This window comes from Crocodylus porosus, unplaced genomic scaffold (assembly GCF_001723895.1).
Source record: "Crocodylus porosus isolate Cpor-Errol unplaced genomic scaffold, CroPor_comp1, whole genome shotgun sequence".
NCBI lineage: Eukaryota > Metazoa > Chordata > Crocodylia > Crocodylidae > Crocodylus > Crocodylus porosus.
In genome coordinates this window covers 2,428,180-2,451,777 of record NW_017728944.1, presented here as the reverse complement: position 1 = coordinate 2,451,777, position 23,598 = coordinate 2,428,180, and the positions used below count along the sequence as shown (strand labels likewise).

At 54.7% G+C, this 23,598-nt stretch overlaps 1 protein-coding gene and 1 long non-coding RNA gene across 6 annotated transcripts in view; both read left to right on the top strand.

The window, feature by feature from the left end:
- The window catches only part of LOC109320299, a 21,540-nt gene extending 5,217 nt beyond the window's left edge, over positions 1-16,323 (top strand). The window contains exon 2 of the long non-coding RNA XR_002103772.1: positions 15,078-16,323. This is a non-coding gene — a long non-coding RNA (uncharacterized LOC109320299). The remainder of the gene's footprint in view (positions 1-15,077) is intronic.
- A 5,815-nt stretch (positions 16,324-22,138) lies between these two features.
- Positions 22,139-23,598, top strand: part of MED24 (mediator complex subunit 24) — a 39,154-nt gene continuing 37,694 nt past the window's right edge. For 4 of the 5 annotated variants that reach the window (XM_019550332.1, XM_019550331.1, XM_019550333.1 and 1 more), the window contains exons 1-2: positions 22,139-22,245; positions 22,734-22,872. In XM_019550332.1, coding sequence (XP_019405877.1) covers positions 22,743-22,872 — 130 coding nt within the window. In that variant the 5' untranslated portion in view covers positions 22,139-22,245; positions 22,734-22,742. Of the gene's footprint in view, positions 22,246-22,377; positions 22,581-22,733; positions 22,873-23,598 lie in introns of those variants that run through there. The other variant, XM_019550330.1, reaches the window with a different exon arrangement.

Genomic DNA, 23,598 nt, shown 5'->3' with positions numbered 1-23,598 from the left:
GGAGCCCTCTCTGTACTGTACACTTTATCCTCTGCAAATAAGCAGCGTCTGAGGCAGCCCTTCCCACTGCAAACGCCGTCTGGCCATGATAAGGGCCCCGCCAGGGCTGAGCTCATCCTGGTTAACCCCCTCCCCCCCTCCCCCAGGGGCCTGCTCAGCAAAAGGCAGGGGAGTTGAGTGTTGCAGTGTCCCCAGGGCTCCTCAGTCCATCCTGCCCTGCCCTGCCCTGTCCTGCCCTGCCCAGCCCTGTCCTGCGTTGCTTGCATGGCTCAGTCAGCAGAGCCCCAGCCTCAACAGCCAACGGTCCCCAAAGGGTTTGCACACACTGGTGGGCTTCACCCCTTCCTCCGAGGTGGGACAAAATTATGACCCCAGGGTGAGAGAGGAAGATTTGCCTGCAGGGGCACAGGGTTGAGGGTGCAGAAATAGAGATGGAGCCTGTGACATTTGGTGCCTGCTCTCTGGGCTCTAACCCACTGGGTTTCCCTCCCCGCCTCACTCTTCTCCCAAGCTTGGAATGGAACCTAGGAGTCCTGGCTCCCAGCTCCTCACCATCACTCCTCTGTCACCTCTCATCCCTCACCAACACCAGCTGCTTCTGAGGAAGAAGAAAACAAGGGCTGGGGTGGCAGCACGAGTTCCTTCCTGACCTCAGTTATGCCCTGCTGTGTCTGCCCTGAAGCCTGAGGGCTGACACTCAAGGCCACAGCTGGATCACACCTAAGGCTACTTCTAGGGCAGTTTGGGCCCACAGACCCTGCATTTTTTCTGGTTGGGCAGACCCTGGGCAGACCTTGCACCTGGCCCTGATGGACCACTCTCCAGGGGAATAGCACTGGAAAGCATGGAGCCCAGGGGTTGGGACTGAGGGACACCAGTAGAGCTGGGGGTAGGGAGCCTGGGGCTGAGAAAGCATGAGGCTGTGGTCAGCTGTGAGGTGGGACAGCTCCCCCCCGCATAGATCCCACAGAGGGATCTGAAGCCAGTGACTGAGATCCTAAGCCCTAGCCTCGCCTTCCCAGCTTCCTGCGGCACCATCCATCCCAGCCTTGCCGTCCGCTCCAGTGGGGCCTGGGCTATATATAGCCAGCCCCGTGGATGTCGAGTCGCAGGATGAATTTTAATGAGCTTGTTCCGGGCGAGTGCATCTTGGAGAGAGATGCGTCCCCACCAGGTCCCTCCGGCATTCTCCTCCACTGCAAAGAGAAGCTGTCACAGCCCAGGCAGAAGCCTGGCTGGTGAATGCCCCTCCCCCACCATGTCTGCCCCACCACCACCCACACACACATCTGGGAAGAGCAAGGAGACTTGCTGGAGTAAAAATGTGGCCTTTCTGTAGTGCAATCTGTGCCCAACCAGGACCAAACACCCAGGGGACGTTCTCCCAGGGGTGAAATACAGCCATGCCTAGGGTGAGGCAGGGCAGCTGTCTGACAGGCTGCAGAGCAGTGCTGGCAGGGATCAGTCTCCTGGCAGGGCAATGCTGTTGCCTCTCAGCGACAGGACTCTTGGGTTCAATTCCTGCCCTGCAGTCCCTGGCACATGCCCTCCCTGGGCCTCAGTCCTCCTGGTTGTTCTGGGGTAGGGATAGGCTTAGCTAATAGTGCATCTGGGTTAGAGGCTGGGGGTATAGCAGTAGCAGAAGTGAGGGGTTTCCTCCTATGTGGGAGAATGGGTGCCCAGCTGGTCCCTTCCTTGAGCCTCGCCCCAGTGGCCTCTTGCTCCTGAGCCCTGCAGCTCCTCCCTGGGGCAGCAATGTTGTGTATGGCAGCATGGAGGGGCTGGATGCATGGGGTGGGGGTGCTGTACTTGGACTGTGGTTCTAATGGCTCCAGCTCAGGGCGCCTGCCTGGGGGAAGAAGCTCCTCTGTCCTGGTGTGCTCTGGACATTGTGCAATGGTTGGGACATGGGCTGCCAAAGGCTGGAGCTGCTGGGGTATGGCTGGGACCATACAACATCCTGTGTGTGAGGAGCAGGAAGGGTCTAGCAGTCTGGGATCCAGGACTCCAGTGTTTTCTCCTGGCTGTGGCTGACCTGCTGCAGACCCATTCCTGTGCATCTGTTTGCCCACCTGGGGACCAGAGGGTGCCCCAGGACAGTATTGAGATGTTGGCATTGAGCCAGGGGCACAGGGCAACCCCACAGGAATGGGCTGTGGCTGTGGGGGTGAGCAGACCCCCCCTCCCCCCGTCTCTGGGGCAGGACCTCCTGTGCCTCTGGCTTCCTTCTGGGAACTCATCATGGGAATAAAATCATTCACACCCAATAAAATACCCACAGCCAGCACTTCCTGGAAGTCCCTGGAGAGACAGGCTGGTGGGAATGGCTTATGGACTCCCCTCTGCCCCCACCAGCTGTAAAGACCCCCTCCCCCCAAGTCCTCTCTGAACAGGAACCAACACATCCAGGGCCAGGATAGTTTACAGTAGGGTCAGGGAATGGGAGTGTGTGGGGGTTATGAAAGCCAGGACTCTTGGGTTCTACCCACAGGGAGCAGGGCCTGCTGGTCTGTGTTGGTGAATGGTAGTGATGTCCATGCCCTGCTGTCTCTTAACAACATTGGAGCCCCCAGCTCTGGGAACAGGCAGCCTTCCTCATTGCTGCTGGTCCCTTGAGAAGCCTCTCAGTGCGGGAGCTCCCCCACATAGCCTGGATGCACAGGGTCACTCTCCCGCTCAGCTAGTTGGAGATCTGATGGGGGAAGTTCTGCCAGGCTTGGCATTGACATTCAGTGCCCTTGTGCCAAGGGGAACATCCCAGAGCTGCCAGCAGCCACCAGCAACCTGGGCAAAGAGGGCTCATGCCACCTGCTGCTCAGGGCCAGAATCCTGGGTATCTCAGCCCCTACCCTGAAGTCATGGTCCCCATGCCCAGGCCCAATCCCAGCATCCCTCCCTTGGCAAGATCATTAACCCCTGCAATACTGCTGGCCCCACCAACTCCAGCTTCCATGAAGTGCGTGGGACCAGATGCCCTATGGCTTTAGGAGGCTGGGAAGAGCCCCCCCCCCAGCCCCCTTTGAGTCCTCTGCTATGCCTGCCATTGGGGGCCGGGATGCAGCTGGGCCAGGGCTGTCTGCCAAGGCTTATCCCTAGAGTGGGGAAGTTGGCTGCAGCTCCGTCCGGCTTCCCTGAGCATGAAGCAGCCCCCACACCACGACTCCTGCAGCCATGGCTCAGCCAGCTCCATTCCCAGGCAAGAGGCGGGGCACTTGGAGAGAGGACCAGCCTCTCCCACCCCCAACAGTGCACAAGGAACTGTTTCTGCTGTAGTCTGGGCCCCTCTTGCCAGCACCCCTCAGTCCCGACATGCAGAACTCTGGGCTGCCTCCCACAGTTCTGCTAATTCCTGTCAGTCCTGACCCATGTTATCCCAGTCCTTGGGTTTTACCTGCAGCTCTTTCAGCAACTCCTGAACATCCTTCCCCCAGCTTTGCCCTTTAGTTCCAACTCACAGCCCCCTGCTAACCCAGCCCTGGGCTCCCCCCACAGCTCTGCCAGTGCATGGCTCCCTTCAGTGAACTGTGCTGCCCTATGCATTTCTCTGAGCCTGGCTTAGACCAACCTAGCTCACTTCCATTTGGGAAGCACAGTCTCAGGGCAGCCTTTGCTACTCTGCAGTGGTAAGGAAGATGCAGCCCTCTCCTGTAGTGGCAGCCTGAGCATGATTCATTCTGGCAGGCTGGGCACTGAGTTGAAAACATACATGGGCACAAAGTGGGGCAGGAGCGTGTGGCATGGGCTGCCTGGGTTGCGTGCTGGGAGTTGAGCTCCCAGAAGTGCTTGCTCTTGCTGCCCTTTGCAAAGTACTTTACACTCATAGCTTCCCCACACAGAGCTGCCAGGGAATGGGCCCTGAGCTCCTGAGAGCCCCCTGCAGTGCCCTGCTGCAAGTAGCTCAGTCCCCTCCTTGCGAGGCAGGCTAAGACTTGCTAGCTGCCTCTATCCATGCCACAGGCTCAGTCCCACTCTGATGGGCCCAGTTACTGAGGCCGTAGGGCTTCAGCCTACTCAGTGTGGAGAGAAGCTTGCTATTCACAGCCATGATGTGGGCCTAGGTACCAGGCCTTGACCACCACTTACAGGCCCCTCCCCCCACTTCAGGCTGGATTTGAACCCACAACCCAGTGGCAGGAAGGGCTGAGTGTCTGATTACAGCTCCCCCAGCCCCACAAGCCAGCAGCTGCCAGACATGACAAGTGCTCCGTGCATGGCCTGGTCACAGGAAATCCTTCCTCATTAATAACCACTGGCTCCCCCTCCCCAGCCTTAGGCAGGCTTCTCACTTGCTGCCGATTCCCCGCTCCCAGAGACACTTCCACGCCCCTGACTGGCAGCACCCAAATCCACTTAATCCTGGTGCTGTAATCGGGGGATTTGCGGCTGCCTGCATGGCTCAGATGAATAATTAACACTGGGAATTAAATGGCCTTTGTTATTTCTCCTCAGTGCTGGGATGGGGTTGAGGCCCCACTGGAAAGCTAATTGCATGTGTGTTTCCCCTTCCCATGGAAAAGGACTGGTGTTTAATTGCTGACTGGCCCTGTTGGGTTCCTGGTGATAATGCAGCAATGATGGGGCAGTTGGGACGTTGTCCTTCTGAGGCACGGGCACCTGGAGAGGCAATGCAGCCTGAGTCCAAGGTGATTTTTGGGTCACTGCTTGCTCCTGCTTCTGGTTTCTCTGGTCTTGAATAATCTCAAAGCCCTCTGGCTAACCTCAGCCCTTCTCAGCACAGAAAGTTGTCACTGACTGTCTGTTGGGGGCCAGGGTCCCCCACAGGTTGGTACTGAGAGAAGGAGGCAAGGGACATCTGAGAATTTTAGGGAGATGGGAGTCCTTCGTACACAGCTCTGCTGGTGTCCTTCAACTTTGACCCAAACCCCCCTGCTAGCCCAGGCCAGCCCTATGTCCCCAGCTCTGCCAGTGCCTCTCATTTCTGACCCACAGGCCCCTTGCTGGTCCTTTATCCATTCCTTCTGATCACGGCAGACAACTAGCAAGAAGGATGATTTGGCCATGACTTGGGTCAGGGGGTAGAAATGGCTTCTGGGGGTGCTCTAGGGCTCTAAAAGCAAAGATGGGATCCCCACAGGGAGCACTGCCTCCAAACGTGCATCACCCCCTTTAACATGGCAGTCAGGGGTGGGATGGACCATGGACAAAGCTGCTACCTGGCCAGAGCAGGAGGCACCAGTACCTGTCAGGGCCCAGGGAGCAGCAAAGAGCAGCTTTGACTCCTTGGCTTTTCCCAGGCTGGTCTTCATCCATCCAGCTAGGATTCCAGTGGCTTGGCCTGGGTGCTGTGCTGGGGTAGAGTGACCCAGCCTGGCCTGGCCTTGGACCCTGGGCTGGCTCTGAGCACACCCTTCTGCCATGCCAGCCCTGCAGCCATGCTCTGGAATCCCTACTCTGCGCCGCAGAGGGCACCCACCCAACTGTGTCCAGAAGACACCTGGCTGCTGCCTCTGGCCTGGCAGTTCCCTGCTTGCTACCAGCTGGTTCTCTGCCACCCTATGGAATGCCCCATGGGGCCACCACCTCCACCTGCACCCCACTGCCTGCAGCACTATGGGGACTCCCCTGCACACTGCCACCTCCCCCCAGATCCCAGATTTGACTTCAGTCCCGCCCTCCCTTTCTCAGAGACTCTGTTGCTGTGTGCAGGTTTGACTGCATGGGGACCTCCTGCTCCAGAAGACTCACTTCTTTCCCTGCTCTATAATATGACCATGCTCTGGATCCTGGGGGAATCCTATATGCTCCCCCATCTAAAACATGCACTCAGCTCTAGAACATGCATCCTGGTCTAGAAGATGGGTAGCTGTCTGGTTCCCAAAAGCGGAAGCCCCTTCAATAGTCTGAGGCAGGGGTTTCTGGCATGTGGGAGGGCATAACCATGGCTGGGGGGGGTGGGCTGAGGAGCTATCCAGGGGTCTGTGAAGCAGGAATCAGGCCTGCCACTATTTCTCTGCTTTCTCTGTGATAGGCAGGGGCTGATTGTTAGCCCACAGGCTTGTGGCTTCCCAAAACACCCACTTCTCACCATCCAGATTATCTTGCCATGATCCCTTCCTCATCCCCATCAGGTGCCTGGGCTGATGGTTGCCAAGGTGAGGTTGGGCTTTGGTACCAAGCAGATGGGCAGCCCCAGTGATGCTCCATACTTCTGTGTGCCCAGTGCAGCAGGTCCTTCCACCTGAGCAGCCAGGCGTGAGTGAGTGGCAGAGACAGGTCCTGGTCTGGGGAGCACAGCACACAGCTCCCTCCCTGGGACAGAGACATTGGGCATAAGCTTGAACCCTGGTAGCCCTGCACATACCACCCTCCCCCCATCCAGTGCGCCACTGCATAGCCCCGGGGTGCCAGGCTGAAGCTGTCTCTAAAGAACTTCCTGCAGGGCCATGTGCTGAAACCAACACCCTGGGCCAGGCACCAGGACTGCAGCCCCACTGCCCCTGAAAGCTGGGCAGGAAGAGCCAGACATGGGCCTGGAGCACAACTGGCTGCCTTGGCTCAGCACTACTATGCCCCTGTGCAAAGCCCTGCGCATCTGCTACGCATGCTTGTCTATGTGCATATGCACACCCGCTTTCCTTTCTTGTACCTGGCCTGTCAGCTCCTTCCAAGGCCTATGTATCCCAGGTTGGCTGGGATAGGCAAAGACCCTGGTTGCTGCCCGGGTGACCTTGGACAGGGCCCTGCCCTTCTCTGTGCCTCCATGTCTAAGTCTGGTGAGAGGATTGGTCCCCTTCCTTCTGCCTCAAGGGGACTGGGGCTGTCTTCTTGCTGGATAAGGTCTTAGTGGTCATGGAATGAGCTGAGCTCATAGCAGGATGCTGACAGGCAGTGCTGCTGGGTCACCCTGCCCTGGGACTTCTATGCTCCCAACTGCATCAAAGGCTTCCCTTTGCCCTGTTGCCCACACATGGATCCCAAGCTCTCAGTTGTAGGATGGGGTCCCTGCTCTCCACTTTACATCCCAGCAGCTCCCAGAGCCATTTGCAAGGGGTCTCTGGATTGAAATCCCCCCTGAAGGGCTCATTCTCCCACCCTCTGCCCCATCCACCCACGTGTCTTAGCTTCTCATTCTCCCCGGGTCCCACACCCTGGCACAGGGAGATGGATCAGGTCCCATTAATCCCATCTCCTCATGATTCAGGAAGAAACAGGTTGTGTGAGCTGGCAAGGACTTTCCTGGGTCAGCGCACTAATGGCCTCCCACAGCATGGCAGCAGGGATCAGTGGAGGGCCAGGCCACTCATTACTTGCGGCTCAGCACAGCTCCCAGCACCAGCTCCAAGGGATGGATGAGCCCCACATGGGGGTGCATGATTGTGTTGTGAAGCTGAAATGGCTCATACAGTTTGGCACCTGTGTATGATTGTGCACATGTGTGTGCATGTGTGCAAGGTGAGAAGAACAGGAGGGCTGGGGGTTGGGACAGATGGGAACCAGCAGAGCTGTGAGGTGTGATGGAGCTCAGAACTAGGACAGCAGGAGGCTGTGGGTCACTGGCAGAGCTGGGTGTGTTGGGAGAACTCTGGCTGTAGTGGGATGAGGTGGATCAGGCCTGAGTGGTCTCTGCAGAGCATGGCAGAGAACAAACCTGGGGGAGCAGGTGCGGATGTAGTTTGGGGAGGGTGGGCACCAGGGGCTGACAGTGCCACAAGCCCCCCCTGCAGCTGGAAGCTGCCATGTGCCTATGACTCTGCTCAAGTTCTGGAGAGCGCAGCCCCATCTCTTGGCAGCAGAATGAGAACCCAAATCAAGCAGGGTCTCAGCAGGGCTAGCACCTCAGCACCTTGGGAGACAGGACACTGTGTGACCTCTTTCTTCAGGAGGATGTGACTGTGTTCCTGCAATTAAGCCAGGATGGGCTTGGACACACCAGCCCCCAGCACCTTTATCCTCCTCTCTGCCATGGCCATGTAGGGCCAGGAGTGCAGTTGAGGTGCTCTGGAGGCTGCTGCATCCACTGCTGAGCAGGCATTTGGGGCAGCTTTAGGGTGGATCATGGCAGCCATTAACAGCTGCCTCAAACATCAGGACCTAAAGGAGACACCTGTCTCCAGTGGTGCCCCATGGAGGCTGGGCAGAAGGTGTCCATTATCCCCCTGTATGGGGAGAGGAACTGAAAGGCCTAGATCACTGATGGCCAGCTGGTGGCACATATGTCACAAGTGGCAAGGCAGCCTCCATGTGTGGCAAGCAGTAGATTGGGGTGGGGTCAGGGAGCACAGTGGCAGAGAGGGCAAGGAGCAGAAAGCAGAGCAGCAGATCTGACAGGGAAGAGGACCAGAGTCACCCTTAGGGAGGGCGCAGGGTTTGACCTGTGGTATAACTGCCAAGAAACTTTGGCCCCTGCTGGCCTAGAGCACATGCTGTGGACACCCAGTTCTACACTTCCTATCCACAGCAGTGGCCAAGTGCTGTGTTCAGTCTCTGGACAGTGCCCCCTTCTTGTTGCCCCATGATGCTCCCCCATCCCAGTGCAGCCTGGCTCCACTCCCCAGAGCCCTCTGAGGCTGCAGGGTGGAGGCAAAGCCGCCCCTCTGGCTGAGAGACAAGGGGAGAGGGGGGGATCAGTGCTAGGGACTGGCACTGAAGTGGCACCTTTCCTCTAGAGCAGTGGTCTCCAAACTTTTTTGATCATGCACTTCTATCAGTAAAACATTTTTGAGCACCCCCCCAATATATGTATATTTATTTATTTATAAATTATATATATGTACTACTTGTGTACCGTACGTAACACGTGACCGTCTGACATACGGACCGAGTGAGGGCGCCAGTGTCAATCTGTATATTAAATATTAGTAAAGCTTAATTTTTTTCTTATTTTTTAGATAAAAAATAAATATAAACAGAAGTTCTAATATTTTCTTCCCGCACCCCAATGGATCATCTTATGCACCCCACTTTGGAGACCACTGCTCAAGAGTGCATGGGCAGCCCCCCCCTTGGGTACCAGGTCCCCAGACCTTGCTGCTCTCATAGTCAGTCATGCCCCCAACCAGGCAGGCCTAGGTACAGAGGGTGAGCAGGCTTTGAGGCTCTGGGCAGCATAAAAGGGCAGGGATGGGCTTTGCAGCCTGCTCTGGGCATGGCTGGAGGGAGGTGCCTCCTGCTGGCGACACACCTTTCAGCACCCTGGACAGCGCAGGCATCACCGGCCCTTCCCAACCTGCCGTGGGCTCAGGCCTCCCCTCCCTGCCCCCTACACTACCTGGGACCATCTACTCTCTGAGCTCTTCCCTGCCAGAGGGGAGCCTCCTCTTGCCAAAGGACTGCAAGGTGCATCTCCTACTTGCTAGAGGACTGGAGGACTTGGTGGCTGAGCTCATGTGAACCAGGAGCCTTAAAGAGCTAGGCTGGTGCCTGCCCTCCTGCTGAATCCATTCATGTGCTACCCTTAACCACCCCCAGACACCAACCAGAGGCTTCCCCCAGATTTGGATAGAAGGGGATGTGCTCAGGACTGGCCCCTGTTCTTGGAGGAGAGTGAGTCTAAGTGGATTAAAATCATGGGCGCAAGGGTGGCTGGGAGCCAGGACTCCTGGGTTCTATTTCCAAATCTGCTGCTGGGGGTAGGGCTTTCTGCCTCAGTTTCCTTATCTCCTTTGTGGAAAGGTCAGGGCTTTTTCCTCTCCCAGAGTCAGAACTGAGTAGAGCAGGGTGGTACACTGAGCAAAGCACAATGGCAAGGGCCTGTTCACCCACCCTGTGACACCTCAGGGAGGCAGGCAGGCAGGGTCAGCCAATGCCCTTCAGAAGGGGAAAGTGAGGGCTCATGTATGATCATACCAAGGCCAGTGTCAGAGCCAGGCTTAGAACCCACAAGTTCTGAGTCCCAGCCATTCCTTCCCCCTTAGTGCCAGAAGTCCTGAGTGCACATCCCTGTGTGTGGAGAGCATGGTGCCATGGCTAGCTAAGTGAAGAGTGAAGCAGCCTTCACTGCCCCCCAGTCTTGGGGACATAGGTCGTGGTACAAACAGCCTGGGTGAGGCTGGCACTGCAGCCAAGCAGTGCATTCACCTTTCATAGAAGGACAGCAGAGCTACTTTGGGGCAGAGAGGGGGAAGGCCATAACTGGGACTGAGGGACACTGGACATGGTTCTGCTGAGACTGAATCCAGACCTGCATCCCCCACTAACCCAGTCCTGGGCTCCTCTGCTACCTGCCTCACTCCCTTGCTACCCTAACCCTGGGGCACTCCCTTCAGCTCTGCCACTGTCCTTTTCTCCCAATCTAGGCCCCTTTCTGGAGCTCTGGAGTACTCACTGAAAGCTGTCAGGGAAGTCATTTTGTGTGTCAGAACAATTTACCCTCTAGGTAATGGGCTTTGACATGCTGACCCTGGGAAAGGATGATGCTTTGCCAACCCCTCCACTAACTTTTGCCCCCACTGGGGCCCTGAAGGAGGTGGATCCACCAACCTCCTCCCTCATTCTGTCTGCCTGCAGTGGGATGGGCCCAGTGAGACTCACAGGTTCCCAGAACTCACTATGGGTTTGTTAATCCAATGCTGCTTCTTCCTACCAAGCTTGGCTGTCCCCTGCCCAGCACCACCTTCTCCCTGGCTCAGCCAGGGCCTGATCCCTCTGCCTCCTAGCAAAAGCCCAGCTCTCCCCCCTCTGCTGAAGCAGAGATGCTAAATATTTAACGCTGTGCAGTTGGCTGTAGTGGATGTGCCGTCCCTTCCCTGCACGTAGGCTGTAGGAGGAGTGTGCTCCCAGACTCTCCCTGCTTCTCCTCAGCTGACCTGACTGGGCACTCTGAGGCTGCCCACTTTAGCTTGGGGCCTGGTGGGAGACCCCATCAGGCTACATGGGCACAAGACAGAAGGGCTCTCAGTGCTTCCCATGGGGACAAGAGAAGGGAGCAGGGTGGGGTCCCCCTCATGGAACCAGGGCTGGTTCATATGCCCCAGGGGCAGGGTCATTGCAAAGGGACCAGAGAGGGAGGGATCTCCAGCCCCTCTACACACCATTGACCAGGGCAGTTCTGTAGCATCAGGAATCTGTCATCAGGCCCCTGAGGGAGTGTCCTCTGGGAAAGGCTGGGATGCCATGATCTGGGAGCACAGTGCGATTTCTCAGCTGCTGGAGGAGACCATTCAGTACTGTGCAACAACCCCACAGAGCAGAGCTAAGTTAGGGGGTGTGAGAAGGCACAGTGGGCTGGGGAATAAACTGGGGTATAACTGGGCCCTGGGCCCTGGCAGGCACTCAGTCTGGGCAGAATGAGAAGGTACTGGCAGAGGCTGTACTACTGAGCTACATAAAAGTGTCCCTTCATGGGTCAGATTCCATCTCGCAGGGCCCCAGAGTGCTTCGCAAGTGACAGGCCGCTGCAGTGAGCTGCAGTATTGGGGTGGAGGCAGAGATCCTTCTGATTAGATCCTGGGCCTGGCTCTGAGCCTGGACATGTCTGCAGGAGCCCCTCTGCTCTGCAGCCTCCTCAGGGCTGGGTGGAAAGAGCCAGGGTCTGACTGAATCCTTCCTCTCACTGACAGGGTCCCATGGGGAGCTTGCTGCCCACAGATAACAGGGTCTCAGCAAAGAGAGGCCTGTCCAGAGTCCAGCTGCTAAGGAGTCACAAGGGGTCAGTCTGGCTGAGAAGGGGGACTCAGCTTTTGGGGAATTTGTACCCAGCCAGGAGGAGCTGTGTGCTTCAGCCTGGGGTCCCTAGGCTTTCCCCTCTCACTGGCAGCAGTAGGGTCCAGTCAAAGCTGTCCCTAGGCTGCAGCCTGCTCTTAGAAGGGAGTTCATGGGTAGGATGCTACCCCTTTCCTCCCCAGGGCAGATCAGATTGGGCCTCTCTCCCTGGAAGGGCCCCACAGGGGATCCAGCTTGTTCCTCTGCAGCCTGGCAAACCTTTGGGTATGATGGAGGCTGCCTCCTGCTTCCCACATGAGAAGCAGAAGGCTCCAGGCTGTTCCCAGTGCAGAGCCAAGGGCCCCTGGGTGCATTCGGTGCCTCTGTACTTGTATCTGATGCCGATGTTGTAACTAACCAAATATTCAACACCCCTGTTGCATGGCCCGGGCTGGCAGGGTTCCCCCCGTCCAGCTGTTTGTTTGCTGACTCTGCGGAACGCTCTTGACGTTAGCCAGCTGTTCCCAAGCTGCTGACCCCACCGTCTCCTGTGGTTTGGAGCTGGGGCTGTTTCACAGGCTGCAAATGCTCTGGCCTGGCTCTGAGCCAATGCGCTGATGGGTCAGACAGACGGCCGGATCACTGCGGCTCGGCCCCTATCCTTCCAAGGTGATAGCATAGCTGGCTGTCTCCCCAGAGGATTTCCCAGCTCTGAGCGTGGCTGGGCAGGACAGAGTTCCAGGTTCTTCAGTGTTCTGGCATAATGCTAAGGGATGTTTGGAGCATTACTCTGAGGCTTTGGGTGAGTCCCAGACTGGCTTCATGTCTCTGTTTGCCCACCAGTAGCACTGTAGCACCACTCCCTGCTTTGTGAAGTGCTTGGGGATCTTCTCTTGCTCCTATCCGCACAAAGGGAAGGCATCTGGATTCCCTTTATTGGATCCTCACTCTAGCTATGCTTGAAGCCAGAAGGGAGCTAGGGTCTGAGTGGGGGAAAGGGATCCCCTCACAAACCCCTGGCATTTATTCTGACCTTCCTCCCATCTTACTTCAGCTTCTCATGCCATTGTTAAGGGTCTCCCCCATGCAGCCAAGACAACCTCCTCCCTCTCTTGCCTCTAGCTTCCTGCTGCTGGGATGTTGGCAAAGCCTGGGCAAGTTTCCTGTGGTGCCTCTCACTTAGCCCACAGGTCCTAAAGGCAAAACTGAAGCTGTGCTACAGAGAGCCAAGCAGCTGGTGTCACTGGGAGGGGAATGCCCTTTCACCCCCGCAACCTTTCTGTCCAGGCAGAGAAGATGCCAGGGGCTGGACCCAGGGACACCTGAGCACTTCCGCTTCTGAGAGTGGAGCACTTGCCTTCTAGCCATGCACAGGTGATGGCTGTCTGCTGCATTTGGCTGGGCTTGCCTAAGATCCACAGGCAGAGCTGTGCTAAGAAGACATGAATACTCCTTTGCATGAGCAACAAGTTGACTTGGGGGCTGCTTGAAGGAAAGGGTTCCTCTCGTGTGCCCAGGATGGGGATGTGTGTGGGCTTGTGGAGCAAGCCCCTGGTAAGTGAGTGGCACCCTGGAATTCAGGGCCTGTGGGTTGCAACATCAACAGGAGCAACCAGCACCTTTCAGGCAGAGCGGGGCCGTCGGTGCCGTGGCACGAGGGTAGGAAGTCAAAGCAGCTTCCTGGCCTGTTGAATGGCCCCCACAGAGTGCTGCTGGACTGGCGCCAGCTCAGCTGACAGCTGCTGCTGCTCCAGAGCCCCCATTCCTCCCCCCACCTCCCCAAGCCTTCAACTGCCTCTTCAGGAACAAGAAGGGGGGAACAATAAACAAGTGCCTGCCTCAGAGCAGAGCCCTTGGCAGGAGGGAGGAGGTGGAGGATGGGATGGGATAGGGTGCCAGGGGCCCATGCCACCATACCCCGCCAGGCCTGAACCCAGTACACAGCACCCTCTGCTGGCCACAGCAGGGAATGCCCTGGCTACAAACAGCCCCATATTGTTGGCAGGGTGGACAATGGCATGGGTAGCATTGCCCCCTCCCCCCAGCCCCCCGCGTCTTCCTTCCGGTGCTGGCAATGGTTGCACATACTTCCTCAGCCTCCTGCATGTGCAACATCTGCACAGCGGCTCCGGTGGCCTGGATCCTGCAGGGCTGTGACCCTTACCAGAGCACTTCACATCCCGCAGAGGGGGCTTGTTTATAATCCAGCCAGCTCCTAGCCCTTCTGCCCTTCCCACCAGTCTGTGATGGCTCCCCAGTCCACTGGCTGGGAGCTGATGCAGGGCAGGGGTCTGTTGCTGTGCAGTACTGACTAGGGGGCTGCAGAGCTCAGCCCTGAGTCCTTTCTGCTTCTCAGCCACCTTGGAAGCAGCAGCTGCTTCTCCAGGGGAGCTGAAGACCCAGCCAGAGGCCATGGAGGAAGGTGGCCTTCACTTGTCACAAGAACAAGGATCAGGCCCTGCACCCTTGGGAGCCCCCTGTTTTCCACCGTTGCTTACTCTTTTCCTTTGTGGGGGGGAAGGTGTAGAGGGGAAACCAACAGCCATAGAGACTGGCACTTTCTTCCTGTTGCAGGGACAGAGAGTGCTTCCCCCTGGAGCAGCCCTGACACCATGACCCCAAGGTCAGTCGCACCAAGTCTCCCTGGGGAGGCTGCTGGAGAAGGCTCCACCCCCTGGCAGAGGTCTGAGCCTCAGATTCACCATGCCTGCAAGCACTTTGATGAGAAATGGAGTCCTAGTATGAGCTGTACTAGTACAACACCATGGTCAAGCACTAAAATACTGAATGGGGAGCCAGGCCTCCTGGGTTCTATGCACAACTCTGCTGCTAAACTCAAAATGGGACCTTGAGTGACTCTTTCTCCTCCTCTGGGCCTCAGTTTTCCTGCATATAGGATGAGCAGGGAGATGCTGAGGGATACTGGGAGCAGGTTGGACCAATCAGGCCCTAGGAAAGGCCTGTGTGTGGTGGGTGCCATGAAGGGAGCATCCCAAAGAATCACAGTTTTATTTCAAAGGTACAGGAATGTTTCTCAGTGTCCTGCATTGAGGCATGCACTGGCTTCCACTGGGGTAGTTAACAGCAGGAGCAGATAGGATTAGGACAATGAGGTCCCACTTCTAGTCATGCCACAGACACTCTGAATGACCATGGCAAATCTCTTCATTCCTGTGCTCTGGTTCTCCCTTCCTATATCTGCAGGACACAATTGTCTGTGCAGTCCATGGCCCAGCATGGAGCTGATCAGGTTTCTGAGTCCTGCCACCACGTACATAGTAAGATTATTCAAAGATGAAATAGGGCCTGTGGGCAGCACCACTTCAGCTCCTACTGGCCCAGCAGCTAGAGAGAGGAGCCCACAGGCAGCAAGTTGAGGGCCTGGAGGGGAAGAGAGAGACTTGGTAACACACTGGTATTCTGCACTAGGCTCGGGCTGATCCTCACTCTAAGCTGCTGCCATCTGTTCCCTCCAGCTGAAAATGAAAAGAACAACAGATTCCACAGCCACAACAGAGAGAAAGGAACAAGCAGAGGGGCAGACAGCAGCTTTCAGACAGTGAAATGCTGCCGGGGTGGCTCTCTATTGTACCACCACTGGGTTGCTGGAAGAGGAGGCAATAGAGCTCAGCTTCTTCTTCACTGAAAAACCCAGGCCCCTTGCACTTGAATTAAAGAGGATTCTCCATCAGGAGTAAAAGACATATGACACACAGCTGATCTGTGTGTGATTCCATTCAGCAGGAGGCAGCGGTGACACACATGCACCACTCAGTTCAGTGCAATGCTTGGTGTTGCCCACCCCACTTTTTACCCTGGGCCGCCAGCATTGTAGAGAGGGGCATGATGGCCCCGCATTGTTACTATCCTCATTCAGATAGGGAAACTGCAGGTCACAGAAGATGGAAGATTTGCCCAAGGTCACACAGCAAGTCATTAGCATAACCAAGGGTAGAATCCAGGAGTCCTGGCTCCCAGCCTGCGTGAAGTCCACTGTCCCTACTGCAAAACTTGGAGCGAGGTCAGACATGGTTGGCTTCAGCAGTCATTACCAACTGGCATAGCCTGATGCTGCTCACAAACTGCATTGGTGCCAACAGGGGCCCTGGATATCCAGCACCTCTTTGCTGTCAACTCAGGTGCAAAGGCCTTGTGCCCACAGCTTGGGCCTGATTTTGAGCTGGGCCCAATCTGCTTTTTGGCTTCATCTTGAAACCCTGGGCAAGTTGCCCAGACCATGAGGCAAGCACAGACTATTTGGTGACTTTGAATACAGGGACCATCTTGAGAATCCCTGAGCAGGTGGCCCAGAACTCTGCACTGGCAGTGACCCCCTAGCAGCCAGTGGGGGGCCATACACAGGTCACCAGGAGCTCGGTTTTGTCCAGAACATGTCTGTAGCACAGGAAGTGCAGAGCCCCTGCGTGAAGCTGGAAGCTTGCTGGGTTAACGCTGTCAGGGACTCAGCTCCTTCTCTAGGATTGCTTCCGAGTCACTTCCCAATTTTCCAGGCAGATGGCGAACGGTGCAGTTATTTGCTGCGAGCAGTGGACACGTGACTAGGAGACACTGGGTTTATGGTGGGGAACTGCATGCTTCCATGGGGGAAGATGGTGACACAGCAGCAAAACTGGCTTAGGCGGGGGAGGAGAGGGGGACTCCTGTGGGGAAAGACGGATGGCAGGAACAGCTTCTTGCTGCAAGCCCAGAGCATCCACCCTGCCAGCAGCTTCAGATGCACAGACACTCAGCTGCACCACTTGGGATCATGCCCATCACTGTGTTGAGGATGGACAGGGTCACTGGTCACTGCAGTGAGTGTAGCACCAGTGTGGAGTTCTGGCCTGCTTGTTTCAGGGATGTCTAGAGGGGTCCTGCATCTCGCAAGTATGGCTGCACTCTTATACTAGCACAGAGTCTCTGCCTTTGGGCGACTGATAATTGCACTGCGACATACTTGTCTATGTGTCTCTGCATATCTGAGGGAGAGCAAGACTGCTGCCCTCTCTTGGACCACATCAGAGTGACACAGATGTGTGTCATGCCCACCTACATTGTTAATAACCAGAACCAAGTATCTTCCAGATGGAGCATGCTGTCCTGGGGCTTTGTCCATGGGCAGGGTTGGGATCTACTATGGAATTCTGAGTGGCCACAACACATGGCAGGTGTAAGTCTGGCTCCTGGCCGCCTTCTAACTCCTTTAATAAAGGGTTTTCTGGGACCTGTGGCCATGCCATGGGACAAGCCCCACCCCACGTGAAAGGAAGTGTTCTCTGTGTCTAAACACTAGGAAACTGAGACAACACAAGTTAGTTGGGGCCATGAGACAATCACAGGCTAGAAACCAGGAGTCCAGGGCTCCTGGATTAGTCACTGTTATTATTTACAAAGTGTAACCTGGTATTGGTAGGTGCTTCACATATATGTTGCAAGAGGCAGTCCATGCCCCAAAGAGCTTACAATCTAACCCAGTGGTGGTCACATTTTCCACCACATGGGTTATATGACTAGGGTGCAACCAGTTCTTGGGTGAAATCCAATGTACGGGCTGACTTCACAAACTGGATCCAGCAGGCAAATCAACTTCATGTGCCAGGTCTGGGGACATGCACCTGGTCAGACCCTATGCACTGGGTCCAGCCGTGGACTGGCTCCATGCACTTGTCTGATCTTGCACGTAGGACCACATCAGTCAGCCTATGAGGCTCCCCACAAGTCCCGACATTCAGTGGAAAGGGAGCTTTGGCATCATTAATCACCACGGGGCTCCCAGAGTTGTGGCAATTAAAGCTGCCACTGCTCCCCTGCCTCCAAATCTCTAGGAACCCCCATGGGCTGGATGGCTCAGCTCAGAGCTGGATTTAGCCTGAGGGTTGCACTTTGAGCACCAATGACAAAGTTACTGCACAGGAACACAGAGGATGCTGATTCGCCCACAAGCAAAGCTGGGAAGCTCTGTCAACTCCCAGTTCAATCATCTGACTGATCAGCCACCCTTGCACTGAAATACCTCTCCCACCTAGAATCACTGTGGGTAGCACCTTCATAGGAGAATCAGTTATAGTGAGTAAAGGGAATCCAGAAGCTGGGAATGGTCAGACCGTAAGGCACTCAGAGTTGTGAGTAGATCACTAAGAGAGTGGCTTGGGCTAGGTCTTTACTGCAGAGGTTGCCAAATGCAACCCTGCCTTTAGCATAGAGCTACAGACGAAGGGGTCCCAGAATGCAGTGCTGTGTCATGATCTGGTTGGTGAGACCCACAGAGACGGCAGGTTCCAGCATGTGACTGAGTCAATATGGAGTTTTGCGCAAATATTCGTCTCCTGCTTTTCTTGGTGGCAGAGGATGCCCAGCTCAGCACGTCTGCATTCCCTCGAAACAGGGAAGGGAACCAAGACAATCCCCAAACATATGCCAGGTCTACCCCCTTCTGATGGCCTCCTCCAACCAGAGGGCTTGGCACAGAGAACTGTGCACCAGGTTGGGAAGGTGGTGCTCTTCTCTGAAAAGCCTGCCACTTGTCCTTGAGAACTAAAGATTTCTACCTCTCTGTGTGCTGTAAGTCCTACTGCAAATACAGCGACTGTACAAGAGAACACTGTGTTTAACCTTTTCCAATTTATCTCACAAAAAAGGCTCACAAACATTCCTTCCCACCCTTCCCTACCTTCCCCACCACCCCCACCTTTTTGCTACCGCTTGTCCTGCCCCTCACCTGCCCTCCTACATCCCAATGATATCTCATCCCTGTGGTTGCTATAGCGATTGTTTGCTGGGGGAAAGCTACATCTAGGGACTTATTGCACATATTTAAGTATCTTTTAAAGCGGCCTAACAATTGGAAAGGAAAGGAGAAGATGTTGAGGGAGTCAGGACTATATGCTCAGCCCACATCACACTTAGAAACATGGTAGCCACATACTACAACATGCAAAGCTTATACCAGTATCTGGCCAGCTCCCAGTGGGCCATGCTCTGACAATCACTGATTGAAGGATCAATTGGGAACCTCACAGGCTCTTCTAGTGGTGAGCTCCTGAGAGCGGGGACAGCTTCCTGGACATTTGAAAGAGCTTGTTGTGTGGCTGGCAGAACCATGAATCAATAAAGAAGATATTACTGAGCCATAGAAGCTGACTGTTTCTTAGAAGAAGCAGAGTCCCAGCCTCTCTGGCTGTGACCCCTCCCCATCCTGGCCCCACCCATCTCAGGATTCAGCCCTGTTCTCTTGTAAGTTGAAGGCAGGGTAGATTTGTATCTTATATACCAGTAGTAGCTAAAGCTCCTGGTGGGGGTGAAGGATGTATGCTGGTTGTAGGGCCACTTAAGTTCTGAACTGACTCATGGATTTGGACTTGATTTGGCTGATTTGGCTTGGAACACAAAAAAATCTTTAAAAAAAAATCTTATAGACCAGTAGTTCTCAACCTTTTAGATTCAAGGCACCCTCCATAACTTTTGTGAATTGAGGGGTGCCTCATTTCAAAAGCTAATTTATTTATTAAAGGGCTTACCTCCTTGCAGTGGGGGCAGGAGGGCCACCAATCAGGAAAAGCCTGAGCCTGCCCTGATCTGCTTATCTCTTCACACTTCCCTAATCCTCTTACATTTCCTCTGGTACTCTTCAAAGGATCTGATGGCACTCCAGGGTGCCCCAGGACCCTGGTTACAAATTACTGTTCTAGACTAACTAAAGTAGACTCATCCATCAATTAATCTATTTATCTCTTGCACAAACCTTTGTGAGCTGAAGTTTCAGCAGCAGCTGATGAAGTGAGCAACAGCCCTCAAAAGCATGTATTATATCTATATCTATATTGGTTAGTCTAGAACAGTGGTTCTCAACCTTTTTAGATGCATGGCACCCCTCATTTTTCTTGAGGCACCCTAGCTTACTTGAGGCCCTCTCCATAACTTTTGAGCTGAGCAGCACTCCATTTCAAAAATGGTACTACGTCCTTGCTGAGGGGACAGGCAGTGGAGGCAGGGCAGTGGTCAGGCAGGGACCAGCCTGAACCTGCACATGTCTCCTCACACCTGGCTTGTCTCCTAACACCTTGCAGCACCTCTTAAAAGATCTTGTGGCACCTCAGGGTACCCCCCAGCACCTTGGGTGAGAATCATTAGTCTATAACAGTGGTGGCCAACATTTTTGCTCTGCAAGCCAGATGGGCAATGCCAGGTCTGTCTGTGGGCCGCATTTGGATGGTGGACTAGATCCTGCATACAGGGCTGGCTGAGGAGGGTTTGCAGCCTGACCCTGATCTGATCATCCAAGGGGGTGGGGAATGAATGATTTGGCCCAAATCTGGATGTACAGGCTGGTAGGAAGCAGCATGGCCCTGATCCAGACACGTGGATCAGGGCCAGGCTCCAAGCTGGCTCCAATCTGGACATGTGTGGGGGCGGGGGGAACACAGGGACTGGAAGCAGCTTGACCTATTCCAGACTGGTGGGGAGGCAGACCTAGCATGGATCCCGCAGCGTAGCAATGGCTTGGGCAGTGCTGGATCTGGCTCCATTCTCTCACCACAAAATTTTCTGACCCCTGGTGAAGCAAGGTGGCACAGCTCTGTACCCTGGATTTAGCTTGCGAGCTGGGACTCAAGCACCCCTGGTTTCATAGTTTCATAGATGTTAGGGACTAGAAGGGACCTTACAGATCACTGAGTCCAATCCCCCTGTACTTGGGCAGGAAAAACTACTGGGGTCAGATGACCCAGCAAGATGGGTGTCAAGGTGCTTTTTGAAGATTGCCAGGGTGGGTGACTGTACCACCTTTGGCAGGGAGCCTGTTCCAAACCCTTGGCACTCAACTTGTAAAGAAGTTCTTCCTTATGTACTGCCTGAAGTGGTCTTCAGTCAGTTTATGACCACTGTTTCTTGTCTTCCCCTGAAATGCCTTGGTGAACAGATGCTCCCTCAGGCCCTGATGTGCACCCCTAATATACTTATAGGCTGCCACCAAGTCCCCTCTGAGTCTTCTCTTTTCCAGGCTGAACAGTCCCAAGTCTTTCAGCCTCTCCTCATATGACCTGCCCTCTAGCCTCAAATCATGCATCTGGTCCTCCTTTGGACTCTCTCGAGCTTCTCCACATCCTTCCTGAAGCGTGGCTCCCAGAACTGGATGCAGTACTCCAGCTGTGGTCTCACCAAGGCCAAGTAGAGCAGGAGGATGACATCCTTAGCCTTACTCGAGATGCTTTGGTAGAGGCATGCCAGTGTTTGATTGGCTCTGCCAGCTACAGCACTGCATTGGTGGCTCGTGTTCATTTTGTTGTCTATCACGACACCCAGGTCTCATTCAGTTATGGTGCTGGCAAGTGTAGCACTGCTTGAGCCTGTAAGTGTATTGTGGATTATTTCTCCCCAGCTGGAGCACTTAACAATTTTCTGTATTAAACATCATCAGGTTGAGGTCTGCCTGCCTCGCAAGCCTATCCAAGTCAGCCTGTAGTGAGTGCTCCCCCATAGTGACCATGTTCCCACAGTTTGGTGTCATCAGTGAACTTTGTCAGTTTGCTTTTAAAAACTGAATCCAAATGAATGTGTTGAAAAAATGTACTGGCCTGAGTACTGAACCCAAAGAGGGCACTTGGGTTTGAACCAAAGACACTTTGATCTGTAGTCAAATACGCTACCACTGAGCTATACCTGCTCTACCAGCTGCATAAACCCATCCTTCCACCTGACAACATTTGTGTCTGAAGGTCAGCATTGCTAGATCTTAAATATGAAACTCAAAATTATTGTATTTGCAGAAAAATGATAGTATACTGAAAAAAAAGGAAATAAAACTTATTTACTTCCTATTGCTCACTATAACTCACGGGTGAGTGAGGAAGCACTGGGTCATCGAAGTTGGAGCATTTCTTTATTTCAAGGCAAGCAGTCATAAGGATGTGCTGACAGCAAGTCCAAAAGTTGGTTTGGACTCTCTGAGTGTGATTTGGGTTTTACATGTGCTATATCAATGAGCTGCCTCAAAAATTATGGTACATTTGGAATGCTTCACTGTTATCAATCATACATCCCTATAAGGGTTGAAATTATGGTACAGATATGACAATTACCATACCCCTGGCAGCACTATGGTGGGGGGTGGCAGACCTGAGTGATAGCAGGGAGCTTTCCTGGGCCACGCTGCCCAGCCGGGAAGGAGGGGGCAAGCTTTCTGGTACCATGGATTATAGGTGACTGGTTAGGGGTGCACGTGCCACCCCCCCGACGGGGCCGGTGCCCCCGCTGACAGCCAATACTGATACTGTCGGTAGGGCTGGTGCCCCCCGACAGGGTCGGTGGCTTCTGCGGGTGCTCCCTCAGATTCAGGAGGCACCAGTCACTCATGCCACGGATTTCTAACTCTGCGGGGATTTTGACGAAAAAATTAAATCCCTGCCCAGTTTTCCCCACCCAACGTCCGCACCCCTCACTTCCCCCGCTGGCAGAGACAGCCCAGCTGCCTGCACTGGGGACTGCCAGGAGCCAACGCCCCAAGAACTACAACTCCCAGGAGGCTCCGCGGCGCTCGAGCTTTCTTCCGGCCAATCAGGGGAGGTCTTGTTGGTAGGTGCTAAGATGGCGTAGTCCAGGGCCCGCAGGAGGCGCTTTCTCAGTGTTGCGCTGCTGGGGGCCTCGCAGGTGAGGGGTGGGGGGCCACCCTGGAATCCGGCTGCGGGGGGAGGGGTGGCCCCCTTTCCTCCCCACCCCCGGGCTGGGAAGAGACATCGCCTGGCAGGAGCCTGCTCTCTCCCCAGGGGGCGAAGGGACCCAGAAGTCCGGGCCGGTCACTGCCTTGAGCGCCAGGCCCTGCCTGTTCCCGGTGGCTGGAAGTAGTTTCCAGGGGCCCTGTCTTCACAGTTCCGAGTTGCCCCCACTCCCAGTTCTCACCCCTGAGCCTATCCTTCCTCCCTCAGGTTGGAAGTGGGACACCAGTCTCTCAGCTCACCACTTGGACCAGCCAGCGCTGCCCCCTTATAAGTGGTGCCAGTGGCATGAATAACATAGGAGCTCATGCATGAGGCCTTGTAGAGGTGCAAGGTGATGCCATTCCCTGGGAGGCCCAAATGGGATGGTGAAAAACACCTGCTCTCATGATGCTGCCAAACCTTTCCCCCTCTTGCTTTCAGACCTGAAGGATGAAGGTTGTCAATCTGAAGCAGGCCATTCTTCAGGCCTGGAAGGAACGGTGGAGCGATTACCAGTGGGCCATCAATATGAAGAAATTCTTCCCTAAAGGAGCCACGTGGGACATACTTAACCTGGCAGGTCAGGATTTAGCTTGCATGTTGGTGCAAACGTCTGTCTGTGGTATGTGTGTGCTTCCAAGCGAGGTGGATGCATGGTGAAGGAAAGCAAATTGCACCGTTGTAATGTATTCCCAGTTATCTCTCCCACAGCTTTATCAGAACTTAAAACTGTCTGGCAGCATCCTTTGGAAATGGAGGACGTGTTTGCTCTTCCCAGCAAAGGTGGGGTTGCAGCAGGTGTAGGCATACCTATGCTCCCTTGGGTAGCTGTGAGGATATGGATACATAGGCAAGAAAGCTGCTCAGCTACAACCCCACCAGAGATGCCAGGGGTGCGTTTCTGTTGCTACAAATGCAGGCTGCCAAATCTTTGCTACTATTGCCCAAACTAAATAGCTTTCATTTTAGCCTGGGTATACAGCTGGCATTCGGTTGAAATGTAGGCATATCTTAGAGCTCTAGTCCTGCAAAGACTTACACATGTGCTAAGCCCTGCTGAATTCAGTGATATGCTAAAAATTAAGCATTTAAATCTTTGTAGGATGGGAGAGCTGTCTCACGATTGCTCACTGCAATAACACTTGAGCTATTACAGATGCCAAGGGAGTTAGAACTACAGTGCTCCATCCACTGACCTACCCTAAGTAACCAGCTCTTGGTTACCTATGTGACTTTGACCCATTGCTTTCCCATCTGATGCCTAGTTATACAATGGAATAACACACCCAAGGATGAAAAGCGCTAT